At 25.5% G+C, this 15,271-nt stretch overlaps 1 protein-coding gene across 1 annotated transcript in view; it reads left to right on the top strand.

Moving 5' to 3' along the window:
• The window catches only part of LOC129618760 (tyramine beta-hydroxylase), a 113,596-nt gene that overhangs the window by 89,603 nt on the left and 8,722 nt on the right, over positions 1-15,271 (top strand). The window contains exon 3 of the mRNA XM_055533726.1: positions 13,517-13,875. Within this exon, the coding sequence (XP_055389701.1) occupies positions 13,579-13,875 (297 nt within the window). The 5' untranslated portion in view covers positions 13,517-13,578. The remainder of the gene's footprint in view (positions 1-13,516; positions 13,876-15,271) is intronic.

Below are 15,271 nucleotides of genomic sequence, written 5' to 3'. Positions count from 1 at the left end.
AAACGATATTAAAATTAAGAATAGACTTAATGGATAAAAATGAATTGGATTTATCACATTCAATCGACCTTCAACATTTTCATTAATCCTTATTGTTAAGTCAAGTAAATTCAATGCCATACATTTTCAATTATTATACAAAATTCCTTGTTTTTCAATGATTTTTTCGCAGAAAATACGTGACAATTGAAATTGTTAACATGATCTCAAATGAGAAAATAAAGAAATATCTTTTTTTTTAATTTATCATTAATGACATTGAAAATATGTAAGAAAACAAAAAAAGAAGAAGAAAAATGATAATTGATGCACCCTTTCTTTACAGGTATATATAAAAAAATTATTTACCTACCTTTGAAAAATATTCAAGGAAAAAATTTTTTTCTTATTGTAGTAGAAAAAAGAAACAAAAATATTCCCTTTGGTATATTGAAGGATATACTCGTATTCATGGCATTTTAATATCCTTTTTTCTTTCTTCTTGTTTTGGTTTATTTTTTTCTTTCATTTTAAATATTCGTCTTTTTCTTTTTTCTTGTACCACAACAACTTTATAAAAATATTTTCGGTCGAAATTCTTAGGCATTCCAAAAAGATAAATTGTTTGACTTTTGTTCTGTTTAGGCATGATATTCAGTGTTTAGTATTACGTTTCCTCTTAATTTTTTTTTGTATTTTTTAAATACTCAAGACATACCTACAATACACACACAAATTACATCCTTTATTAAACATGTGTTCAAATAGTAATATTATATATGTACTCTTCCATTTCCATTGTTGAGGGTGTATGGAATACAGAATAAAGATTTTCAAAATAGAATTTTTTAATATTTGTACGCACAAAATTTCAAGCGATAGGAGTGAAAATTCATTGATTCCAATGGAAAATTCTTCAATATTTTTCTAAAATATAGTACTAATGTGCATAGAATTCTAAAAAAAATTCATTAGTTTTTGTAATTTGCTGCAAAAAGCATTCCGTTCTTGTTGGTATGAAATTCATATTTCAATAATGAAAGAACTCATTGTTGAAATATAATATAGCGTCAAAGTTTTTGAAACCAGAGTTTTTGTTAGCAGCACTGCAAAAGTAGTTCAATTGCGGTGCAGTTTTAATTAATAAGATCTCTCGCAGTCAGAAATGCAAACGTGAATTCAACCTATTGGTGCAGAATTTAAAAATTCTAAATTTTACACGATAGTTGTCTGTTCGTACACTTCGCCATAAATGTGCTCATAATCAGTTTATGTTAAGAGAATATCGGAAAATATTAGATTCTAACAATTCCATACGATCATTACCGGGAAAATTGAAATTTTCATTAAAAGTTATGCAAATTTGTGAAATCTTGAGTAGTTTATTATCGAACTTTATTTTTCACCACAGAAACTTATTCATAATTTTCTTGTTAAAAATAGTTCTGTCATGCAAAATGTTTTTCGCAAAATTTTCTTGAGACGCGAAAATTGTAAGTTCATCTAAATTTAGTTAATTGTAAATTGTTCGTGCGACGAAGCTAAATAGTAAACAACGATCTTAAATTGCAGCCTTTAAAATAAAGAAAGCTAAAGAATGTAAGCAATAATTGAAGCATAATCCAAATTATTATATGTTTCAAAAGAACTGTTTTGAAAGCGCTGTTTTAGAGTGCTTCCAATACATTTCGTGTATACATATTAATGTATGTAGTAAAATATGATAATGATTAATATTGATATAGTTATGATGATTATGACGAAAATGATGTAGGTAGGATCCTTTTTCTTTTTGTTTACATTATTGTTTCTCACTTTACTTTATTCTTTTTCATACATTCTTTCTTTATAATTTTTAATAAGATAGTTGACAACTCAACTAAGAATTCTGGGAATGTGATGAGATGAGGCAAATATAACAAGAAAAAAGTAAAATAATAATAATAAAATACAAAAATGAAAAAAAAAAACAATAAAAAAAAAACGAAAATCATTACGAGAATGAAAGCTGTTTTTATTTTTTTCGAATTTTTCCACATTTTGTTTCTCGCCTTTCTCCCTCTCTCTCTCTCTCTGTATTTAAGTATTGTATGCGGTGTATTATTAGAAACAGGCATATTATGTTCAAGTTTATTATAAGAACATTTAAATTCATTAAACGCTGAGTTATTTGACTTAATAATATCTAAAGAATTTTTTCATTAAGCGAACATTCTCATTTCTCATTTTATTTTCTATTACAAAGTACTTACATATATATACGAGTATGTCGTGGTTTTAAATATAAGAATTTTTTTTTATTATTTTTTTTCTCATATTCCTTTTTGGCTTTCTTCATTTTTATGGTTATTCTTTACATTTTCATTTGTTTTTCATCGTTTGTTTGTTTTTTTTGTTTAGTACTCTGCAAAAATTTTTTGTCTTAATTTTCGTTCTTAATGTAAAGTTAGGCGCCTGCACTAAATGGCATAACAAATATTTTCTTTATTGTTATTGTTTTTATTGCTCTTTCGTTTCATTCCCATCTTATATACAATCGTACAATATTATTTTCACATTTTCAAAATATCATGTCTCATCATTTCTATTTTTTCATTATGAAAATTTTTCAAGTAAATTTTCTCTTCCTACCTCCTATCGTTCCAATTTTCACTAACCGATTAAATTTGTTTTTCGGTTTTCTTACCACACATTTATTCCACCATAGCAATACATTCTTATTACGTATGTATATCTACCGTCATGATATGTTTAACTAGGCAGTTCTGTATTTTCTTATGTCTATGATTATTTTTAACTGTATATGTATGTATGCGATTTATGGGAATGAAGAAGTTAGAAAAATACTTAAAGCAGAGTATAGGCCATCATTGAAATAAAATGAAAATGTCATTATTTTGTGTTTTAAGTCCAAAAACAAAAAAAGAAACAAAAAAGTAAGAAATAAATTTAAAGTTCATGAATAATTGAAATTGCTTCGAATACTGGTTATAATTATAAGGGATATTTAACGATGATGAGGTTACATAAAATTTTATATTTGAATTATTTAAAATATATTATTATTAGTATATGATCTTAGTTTTTAGTATAACTCATTGTAATAAAGATTTAGAAAAATTTTATATTTAGAAAAGAGAATTAAGTAAAATAAAAGAATAGATAAACGAAAATTAATTAAAATAATTTATAATATTTATAAATGTTGCAAAACCTCAATTTTGAAGAATTTATACAGTTGGCATAATGACTTGTTTTCAGACTTAACTATTCAACAAATATTATTTCTAAAAGCAATTGTTTTGTTTATACTTAAGTAGGATATTTGAAAATTCATTTTATTTTATTAACAGGAAACGACCGAACAAGGAATTTCTTCTTGAACATCCTAAAAGTATGCAATCGGAGTAGAATTAAAATTAAATTTTTCTATTTTTCTTTTGGCAAAAACTTAGCGAAATGTTGTTATAGACTTATTTAAATCACAGTACTACTCAATCTTAACAATGGTAGAAAATAAAATATTCATAAAAGATAATTTTCGAATCTAGATCGTATATTCTTACTTCACAGTAAATTGAAATAGATGAAACAGACTTATTCTGTTGATATGAAAGCATGTAATAATGATAGGTTCATCTACTTTTATTATCGTTTTACTTATATTATTTTGTTCTAAAAGTCAGAAAATCGCTACCCGGCATAAAAAGAAAAAGTTTCTTCTTTGAAAACTTTAGAAACTTTAAATCGTATACATAAGCTATAATTTAATTTGTTGCCAACAATTATTACTCTTTTTAATCCAGAAGCGACTTAATATCAATATTAATATGTTAGTGGTCCACGCTTACCTAAAATTCCCTAAAGGGATATTTGTATTGCTTGTTCATAAAGTGGTAAAGCATTCATAAATTCACGTTATGATTTTTTTTTCCCTTTCTTACTAAAAGATTCAATTGAAACTTTGATTGTTTACAATTTATTCTTATTTAATGTGAAGTTAATCAAATATTGAAATTTCAATATTTATTTATTCAGTTATAGTGAATGAATTCATTCAAGTGAATACCTGCATAGCCCCCATGTACTTTTATGTTAAAATTAGAAATCTTTCTATAATAGTAGCACTTTATATTATTTTGTATATATACGAGTATATATAGAGTTATGTAAATAAAACCTTTTATAGTTAAAGTATACTGTTGTTGACATATTACACTTGCAAAGCTGTATATAAAAGTTTACATTAATATAAGAAGTATGTATGTGTGTGTTCACTTATATAAAAGCCAACATTTAACGTGTTATAAGGTAAATTTGTACTTAAATGGAATAACAAAGTTTTTATTTTATTTTCTTTTTTTTTTTTTTGAAAAATAAGAAAATTTCCGAAATGGGTTATTTATTTTGGTAAATATTTATAATGTTCTCATATTAAATCAGGTAAAATCACACATAAAGCATAAAGGTATTTTGCAAAAATTTCCACATGCATATATATATATACAGATCTGTAAAGCTTTACATTACATATAATATAAATATGTAGTTTGCATGCATAAAGTCTAATATTTGGATATAATGTATTATATAAATGAATGTATGTTTATAGGTTAAGCCTACTTGGATTAAAAAGAGAAAGAGAGAAAAAATAAAGTTGGGTCAAACCAATGGTTTGTATTGTAGCACTTTTCCCTTCAACAAGTGAAAATTCTGCTTTTAAATACAATCTATGTATACCTATCACACTATTAAAATTATTTTCATTCATATACAAAACTATTTCTAGTATTGCATATATTTAGGATGACGCATATATGCAGTCTTTGAAATAAAGCAAAAATTAATATAAAAAGGGGTTAACACAATGCTCGATTTTAAGGGTTAATTATGTGAGTTAAGAAAAATAATTATATTTTTTAATTTCATGGAATTTACCGTTAGCTTTTTGCGTTTATAAAAATTTGGAAAAGCTTGCGGTTTCGGAAATATAAGGTGTCAAAAATTCAAATTTTACGAATTTCAAGAGGTGATAACTTGAAAGGGGGTGGAGATGGAAAAAAATTTTTTTCTAACAAAATGAACTATTTGTTAATGTCTAAAAGTCTCTAAAATTTCAAGCTTCTACAGGCTGGGATCTAGAAGAAAAACGACATCATAAATTAGGAAAAAAAGGACTTTAGATAACGGTAAATTTGAACGACCATTTTGTTTTTCTAAAGTTTAATTGTAATATACCGCGCTAGGGAAAGCAAGCCGCTGCCTTTCTGCGTTTGCAAAATTTCAAAAATGCTTATGGTTTCATTGCAACAAATATTTAAAAAGGCCATTTCTAGGGTTTTGGGGGGGTATAACTTCTAAAGGGGGGGAGATAGGTAAAAATTTTGTTCTACGGAAATAAGTTTCTAGTGAAGATCTATGTACGTATTAAATTTCAGCTTTCTATCTTCAAAGGTGTAGAAGTTTTGTAAACAAAAAAAGTGTCCACGGACGGACGGACGGACGGACGGACGGACGGACGGACAGAGTGAAACTAATAAGCACTTTTTTCAAAAAAATTTTTGGAAAAGTGCTAAAAAACGATGATTTAATCAAATAGATGTAATTTGGAAGAGTATATGTGTATGGGTATGTAGGTTATCTATATGAGTTTCAAAAATTATTTATGGGAAAAATAGAATCATATAATAGAATAAATAAGGTAGATTGTAGATATGATAAAGAAATTAAACAAAAATAAAGTTGGATCAAACCAATGGTTTGTATTGTAGCACTTTTCCCTTCAACAAGTGAAAATTCTGCTTTTAAATACAGTCTATGTATACCTATCACACTATTAAAATTATTTTCATTCATATACAAAACTCTTTCTAGGATTGCATATTTTTAGGATGAACGATTTATGCAGTCTTTGAAATAAAGCAAAAATTAATATAAAAAGGGGTTAACATAATGCTCGATTTTAAGGGTTAATTGTGTGAGTTAAGGAAAATAATTATATTTTTTAATGTCATGGAATTTACCGTTAGCTTTTTGCGTTTATAGAAATTTGAAAAAACGTGCGATTTCGGAAATATAAGGTGTCAAAAATTCAAATTTTACAAATTTCAAGGGGCGATAACTTGAGAGGGGGTGGAGATGGAAAAAAATTTTTTTCTAACAAAATGAACTATTTGTTAATGTCTAAAAGTCTCTAAAATTTCAAGCTTCTACAGGCTGGGATCTAGAAGAAAAACGACATCATAAATTAGGAAAAAAAGGACTTTAGATAACGGTAAATTTGAACGACCATTTTGTTTTTCTAAAGTTTAATTGTAATATACCGCGCTAGGGAAAGCAAGCCGCTGCCTTTCTGCGTTTGCAAAATTTCAAAAATGCTTATGGTTTCATTGCAACAAATAGTTAAAAAAGGCCATTTTTAAGGTTTTGGGGGGGTATAACTTCTAGAGGGGGGGAGATAGGTAAAAATTTTGTTCTACGGAAGTAAGTTTCTAGTAAAGATCTATGTACATATAAAATTTCAGCTTTCTATCTTCAAGGGTGTAGAAGTTTTGTAAACAAAAAAAGTGTCCACGGACGGACGGACGGGCGGACGGACGGACGGACGGACAGAGTGAAACTAATAAGCACTTTTTTCAAAAATTTTTTTGGAAAAGTGCTAAAAAAAAAGGATTCTAAAAGATTCAAAGTATGCCATTATACTATTTTGTACAAACATTCATTTTTGAAAATATTTGCATATTACACATATTTTTTTATACCCAAAACTACATAATCTGACCTACGCTAGTATACATATACTATACAAACATTTTGAATTTGATTAATTTCGAACCCATACTAAATGTAAAAGAGTTTTAAGAATGGTAGAAATTTTAAAATAATATTTTAACTTTTTAAACTTTTAAGCTTTTAATATAAAAAATAATTCAGTATAATTATACATGAGAGTTATAAAATATTGTTTCTTAAAATATATTTTATGTAACATTAAACAGTCAACTGAACATTTAGCATAAAATAACCACAGTGATGAAATAAAGGAAATTTAAAATAAAATTTCTTGAAACTGTACCTCTTTGTTCATTTAGTGTTAATTTCATTTAATGAAAACTTGCCGTTCTACAGAACAAAACTGCTGTAATTTACACAGCAATTTCTTTAAAAATTATTTGAAAAGAATTGTAATTAATAAAAATGCCATTCAAATGGTAGCTCCAGAGTTAGCAATTTTAATGTCTTACTTTTGTTACTCTCATTTAGACCTTTAGTTAAAATAGGGCTAACTAGTTTAATAATTAATTATCGATGCCCTTGGAATCTAAAAATGAAAGAATTGTTTAGCGATTTAACCTAATATTTTGTTTAAGTGCACAGAATATCGTTTTTTGTTTTTTTTAACGCTGCACGTTTACCACATGGTGCAAATGTGCAATTTTCTAGAGTAATATCAATTTTAAGCACATATTTTGAAAATGTTTAAATAAGCACAACGAGTCCTGTAAACTTTAAAAATTTCAAACACTTTGTTTTCATATTTTAAGCCTAAAGCATCAAAATTTATTTAATAATGTATAAAATAAAAAAATTTTCGATCTGTTAAGAGAAAACTATTTTATTTTTTAAATTGACAAAAGTTTTTCGATAAATTTTTTCCAATTACTTAGAAAGCAAACTACACATGGGTTAAATTTTTGAATTAATGAGATCGACTATATTCAGGAATAATATGATGTGCTAATGGTAAACAACAACTGTAAACTAACATCAAAAATTTATTTTATCGAATATTAAAAAAAAATTTTTGGAATTATTTTTGTTTTATAATACGGGGTCAGTATTTAAAAAAATCTTTAACTTTTAACATTCCGCACACACATAGATTTACACTTCATCCCTGGTTTAATAAAAACCTAAATGTATACTTCATTTTATACACAAATCTAACATCTATATTATATATATGACGTATTTGAAAACAATCCTTACACTTTACATATTGTAATATGTCATGAGAGTGTGTGGGTGTTCATGTATTCCCAAATATTTACTTAAAAATTTAATTTAAAAGCATTATTTGTTAAACTATCAGAAAATTTATCAAAAAGTTTCTCTATACGTTATACATATAAAATATTTTTCGTAAAATGAATACACTGAATTTAATCTTGACACTTTACATTATTTTTAAGTTTTTAAACAAACTTGATATTCCTTAACATTAGACACTTAAAAGATTATAGAACTTTTTTTTTTAACAAAAATTATATTGAAAATTTTATAAAATTTAAAATGTAATCAAGCACATTATGTCTTATATAATAACATATTTTATGTTATGTTTTTATGGTAGTAACATGCATCATTTGGAAAAAATATTGTAATTTCGAATATCTAGTCGGATGAAAAACATCTCAACTTTATAATAATTGCATAAGTAATTTTGATTGTCTAGAATAAATTACAGAAGTAAAAGAAATTAACAATACAAGTTTTGTATATTAATCTTGAAAAATAAATAAAGTTTTTGAATTTTCTTGTCTATAGTTGGAGTTAGTTTTAGTTTGTATGTTAAGTTACATTGTTTGTTTATGGGCCCAGACTTATTGTATATCACAAATAGTTAAATTAGTTTTTGTAAAAATATTTTTAAATTTAATTTTATAAATTGTTGCAACATTGTAATGTTTTGATCCTTTATTATTAAAAATGTATATATAGGTGGTTAGATCCATAATTGGTATAATAGCACATTTCTTGAGTATATTATGTTAAGGTCTAAATAATGAAAACCATGTGTTATTGAAATGTTTCTCTCAATATCATATAATGTTGCGTATGTTAAGGAGAATTCTACATGTGGTAAATTTAAAACAAATCGTACAAATAGCCTTTAATTTAAGCACAGTAGCTTGTAATAAAATTTAAATTTTCACGACTTTGAGGAATTGCTTAAAACAATGGAGCCTAATCGTATAAATTGCCTTCTTTTTTTCTGATGATTTTATAAAGATTTTTTTATCAAAAATTTTAAAGGCAAATGCTTTAACAATGAAAGACATACATTTAATATTGGACAAACAGAGTAAAATATCAAAATTCTTTAGATACTTGACCAAAACTCATGAGATTTCCTGTCTTCATTGTTAGGGCGTATATATCAGTTGTTTATATTCTTCGAGTAAGAAGAAACATATTATACTTGTATAATGTAACGCAATTCACAAGTGGAAAGATTTTTTTCTTATTTCGTGACAGTTTTTTTTCCTGAAAACCCATTCCCTTTGTTTTTGCGGATGACAAATTTTATTGAAAACAAGGTAGCTTCGTTTGTTTTAATTTTAACCAGATTTTGTCTAATTTGGCCGCATAAATTCCGAAATTTTATATTGTTTTGAGAAGATTAATGCATAAATGGTACTTAATCTAAAAGTAGTATGACCAATGCACATCTTACATTACAGCACTTATCCCATAGATATTTCAAATATTGTACGAAAAATTCATGTTACGAATTTAAAATTCAATGTGAAGGAAAGTAAAAGAAAATTTTTTTTTTAAATTTCTTGCATAAAATTTTCTTAAATCATAAACTTTTGAAAAGCATTCAAAGGACAAAGATATTATCGCAACCTTTTTCTATTGTTGTAAGCATAATGATTGAAAGTGGAAAAAAAAAAAAACAAAAAAAAACGAAAATGAAAAATTTAAAGTTGGGTTACTAAAGTTACTCAAGTTTTTATAATTTCCCCCCTATAACCTACATTTCATCTTTCTTTTAACAATTCATCCTTTTATTAAAGAAAATAATCCTTTTTCTTTCTTCGCACCTCTTTTATACACAAAATCGAAGTGAGAAACATGACATTTCTTTTTGATACAAAATAACATACAATTTTCTTGAAATGACCTTCAAAATTTTTCCAATCCAAAGAGAAATTCAGGGTCAAACACAATGTATAACTTTATTATGTTGTGGTATAATTAACACCTCGTATATATGTATAAAATTTTGTTAGAAACTTATCTACTTATTGCAAAAGTAAAAAGGATTGATTTGAACAACTTTGAATTAATAGTATGGAAAGTTGTCTGTTGTAGTTTTGACGGGTTTATTAAACTAACACTTAAAAATACAGTGATACGGTTTAGAACATTCCTGTTTATCTTGTTTTTGTTCCAAAAATGAGTTTTCATTTAAAAAGTATGCTATTTAACCATTACTAATTTTTTGAAATTTGTTCATTTAAGTTGATTTATGCTAATTTCAATTTATTTATAAGACGCATAAATAATTCCATATATGAGATTATAGTAAGAGTAATAAACGAAATTGTCAAATTAGAGACGTTGCGTCACTCTTTTCCTTTCCTGTGTTTATTTTCTTTGCTCTGATTGTAATTTGTGGTGATTAATTTTATAATATGACGTGACTGACCAGATTTTTCCATTCTGTATGTCAAAAATTAGAATTTTACATAGAATTTAAAATTGAAAGCATTTCCGGCTCACTATAAGTGCGCAACTGTAAGGAAGTGTTCGTTGGCTGACTGTAGCTATAGAATCTATTCTATAATTCAAAATTTTTCGTAATGTAGTCCATATAGCATACAGCATAAGCAAAATTGTACCAATTTATGCAACGTTTTTGTGTTAATATGCGTTTTACCTCCGACTTATACTGAAACTATAATTAAAGTAGCATGAGCAAAGAAATTTAAAAAATATTAAAAAATATCGACAATAACAAACAATCAAACATCTTATTTATGCTTGGCATGCCTATAAAAGCATGCTTCACTTTATTATTTGTTCTTTTTACTAAAACAAAAAGTTAAAATTTTAATGGGGTCCAAGGTAAGCTATATGTATAAAGGTAAAAAGGAGAATTAATACATACATGAAAATCATAAAGCTCTTTTACCAAAAACACTACTGTGCAACTCATATCAAATAAAACAATAGCATAAAAAGTATAATGTGTAAGTACTAAATTGAGTGCAAAAAATTTTGTTGATAAAAAACTTATATTTGCATTAAGATTTATGTTTGTATTTTATTGAAAACTTATCATCAATGCCATTAATATTGTATACACAAACAATAAGTATTGTATTACATATTTTATTGCGTGCATTCTTGATAAAGCATTACAAATAAATTTATATACAATTCATTTGAATTGTACTGCAATTCAAATGCAAACGTTTACAAGAATAAAGAAATTTGCACCTAAAAGTATGCAATTTTTTTAGTAATTTATTTTAATTATGCTACACCAATCCAAACATAAATCTTACAAGTAATCGTATTACACAAACTTAGAAAAGAAAATTTAATATTAATACCAATACATGTATGACTAAAATGGCAATTGTTTTGACTCTCACCGTAAAACGATCACACAAAAGTATGCAATTTATTGAACCAAACACATATTGCTTTAATAATTTCACCTGTACAAATATGAGTTCTATAAACAAATTGATAAATTTATATGGAAAACTTATTTTTCTAAAATTCTATCAAAAATTTCTGAAAATATTTTTCATTTTAACAAGTTTTTAAAGAGGCATGTACCAAATGAAAAAAAAACTCTTGAAATTTAGAATTTCCATTCTTATTCTAAAAACAATATTTTTCATTTTTCACAATTTGGAAATTTTCATTCAAACACATAGAAAACATAATATTTCATTTGCTTTTTGTGAAAATTTAATGTTACAGAAAATCAATATATAAACACATTACCATTAAATCCTTAACAATGAACCATTATTAAAAAAAAAAAAAACGACAAAATGTTATAAACAAATGGAAGTAGCTACTATGGGAAAGGATAAAAATTAATGTTGTATGTATGGGGGAATGTTTCCAGGTAATTCATATAGGTACCTTTGAAAGTGAAAATGAATGTGAAGGAAAATCATTGTATATGGAAATAGAATTTATTTTGTTTCTTACTCATCCTTTTTTCTCTCGTATAGGGAATAATACTTAAGTTGGGATTTTTGAAATTTTAAATTTTTTTTTTAATATATGGTATTAGCTTTTGAATAAATTATTGGTCTTTTGGTTTATTGTTAAGAGTGTCTCAGGTATATATCTGTTTGGAAAAGATCATTTATTATGAGAAAATAATTATATAAGAACTCATTCTGAATCTTATAAAATTTATATGAATTTCCTTACATGTACAGGATGAATTTTTTCGATCAAATATAAAAGCAATATTTAGCTAAAGGCATTCAAATTTTTTTAAAAAATATTCAAATTTAAGAGGTGGCAATTTTTTTCAAATTCCATTCTTTTCCTTTATTATAGTCAATTCCTAACTAATCATATTTTTTTAATTATTTTGTTAAGTTGCTTAAATGAATTGCTTTGCAATCCAATAATATTAAATAACCAGTTTGGTGGCGTAATACACGGGGTATTGGAAGTATGCAACAGTATGTAGTTGTCGGCAAATGAAACTAAAATGAACCGCTTTTTTTGATAATTAATCTGTCTTTGCGAGATTATATTTATGTTTGTCACCGAACTAAGCCTTGCACTGACTTACAAACAGTAATTTATATCATGCACCTGCAACAGTATATACAGTAATGAACACATTTTCTCAAAATGGCGCCTGCAATTATGGCATAATAATGTTAATTTGAATATAATTATTATTTAATTAAATTATAATGATATTGGGTCTACACATATACGAAAATTTAAAATTAATAATTAGAATTTCTAAAATTATTTTACATAGCATTCTTTTAAACTCAATTACAGCACTAACTAAAATTATTCTTTTACTTTATAAAAAAATATATAATTTTAATAAATTTCATTCTCTTCCCTCATTCAAAGATTTAAAATAACCTGTGCCACAATTATACACCCCATTTTGAAAAATACATCGACCTAAAATAATTTTTAGTGTATGCTTATATAATATTTGTAAATAGATAATGTATGTTATACAATAACATACATATGTCAGGATATAAAGAAAATTAATTTTATTTTTCAAAGAATTTTAAATTAATGTGGAAAAATTTAATTTATCAGAACGTACACACAAGTCTAAAGGAGCAGAAGTAGAAAAGAAAAGAGAAAAATTAGGAAAATTTTTCTTTAGGCACAAATTTAATTTGATGAATTTTCCTTAAAAATTAAGAAAATTGCTTACAACAAATTTTGTTTTCTTCTGTTATATAAATATAAAGGGGTTCTTCTTCTAATCCTAATATGTATAAGAGATAAAAGAAAAATTACATTGTTTAGAAGCCATTGAACATGAGTAGAACTAGAAAGGAGGTAATTATGCAAATATGAACTTTTAAATTAGAATTAAAAGGAAATTTTTCTCATACCAAAATTTGTACATGAATGAAAAGGACACAATCTTATTATTATTAATTTAATTGTCTTGTTTACAAATTTGTGTAATTTAAAAATTTAGAATTATCGTATTAAGAAATCCTTTGAACTAAAAAAATCTAAAAATTTTAATAATTTATTTTTTCTTGTTTCTTTACAGAATTATCGGAAACTAAATTACATGAAATTTTACTTAATCATGAAGATGTTAAACTTAGTTGGATGATTGATTGGTACAATCAAGAAGTTTTATTTCATATACAAAATGCATTTAATCAACAATATAAATGGTTTTACTTAGGATTTTCGAAACGTGGTGATGTTTCAGAATCGGATATCTGTTTCTTCGAGAATCATAATGGATTTTTTAATGTTGTAACAGATGCATATACAAGTAAAGATGGTAAATTTGTACATAAAGATTATCAACAAGATTGTGAATTATTTAAAATGGATGATAATTCACTGGCATTTAAAAAGAAATTCGATACATGTGATCCATTGGATTTACGAATGCATGTAAGTTACTATTATATAAATTTGGGTTTTTATACTTAAATTTCTGAAATATAATTAAAAAATGAAAGAAGTTAATAATTTTCTTTAAGTATATTGCAAAAAGTTCACTTTTCCAATATTTTTTCATTCATTTATGAAATAAAAACTTGAAATTTCATAACTCAATGGATTTTAGTTTACACACTTACATAGTTTTAATTGATCCCCTTCGCCTTAAAGTTGCTGCTACTTTTTGAGTTCTAAAAATACCCCTGTTTGACCGCCTATTCTGCCGCAATTTAACAGAATTTTAAAACCTCCAAATAAAGAAAATTTTTATTTACGTCTTCTATCTTAACTCAATGTACGAAAAACATGTCAGACTGTAGAAATCATTTAATACTTCAATTTATTGAAAGAAAATATTTTTGTAGCTTCTGTTCCTTTTGGGCTATCGTTTATCAAGTTAAACTAAATTTTAACAAATTTCGGTCCAAATATTATTTTAAAATTATCCGAATCAGAATTTTGCTTAGAGCTTCTTATTACCGTTGAAGTAAGAAAATAGGCGGAAATATTGAAATATTGAGATTTCAAACGAACATCGTTTTACTCAAATAAAAATTTTAAATAGAAAATTTTGAAAATTTTATTCAAAAATTGATCAGTTGGGAGAAATTAAAGAAAAAAATTTAAAATAATTTATTGTGTTGCATTGCTTTGGAAATATTCAGAATTAGATTTAGTCCGAATTACTAGAGTTCAAATTTTCGCAAATTGATTTATTACAAATTTTATTCAATCAGTTTTTACCTCAGTTACAAAATTTCAATAGAAGAGAGCTTTTAAAAATGCAGAATTGACTTTGAGTAAATGCTGAATTTTCGGTGCTTCTTCCAATAGCTTGTTTTACTAAGAAATAAAGCTTAAGTTTAAAATATCTGGATAAAACTATCAAGCACAAATAACTAAAAATTAATTTCTTTTAGTTTGAAATTTTTCAAATGTATTTTTTTTTGAATTTTTAGGGTAATCAGATCAACTAAATAAACAGTATTCATTCGTTTAACTTAACCTGTATATAAATTTTAATTAACCTTTTTTAAAAAGGGAATTTCAAAAAAACAACAGAACACTTTAATGCAGTTTTGCCATCACAACTGTGATTATTTCCCTTATGTAAATTGACTGAACTTATACAGGTTTAATTCTGGGTCATCATAGTAGAAGTGTTTTAAATATTTTAAACAACAATTTCATGATCTACTTCGTACTTTAATTAAAGTCCTAGTTTAAAAGTTCATTATTTTCGGCGTTTTATTTCTGATAAAGAAAATATTTTACGAAAAGCACAGAGAAATCTTAAAAAAACAAAAGGAAAATATATAATTCAAATTTTTCAAAACCTTAAATTTCC

The sequence above is a fragment of the Condylostylus longicornis genome, unplaced genomic scaffold (genome assembly GCF_029603195.1).
Source record: "Condylostylus longicornis isolate FDR11 unplaced genomic scaffold, ASM2960319v2 ptg000010l, whole genome shotgun sequence".
Taxonomy (NCBI): Eukaryota; Metazoa; Arthropoda; class Insecta; order Diptera; family Dolichopodidae; genus Condylostylus; species Condylostylus longicornis.
The sequence above is the reverse complement of the archived record's forward strand: the minus strand, read 5'-3'. Positions and strand labels throughout refer to the sequence as shown.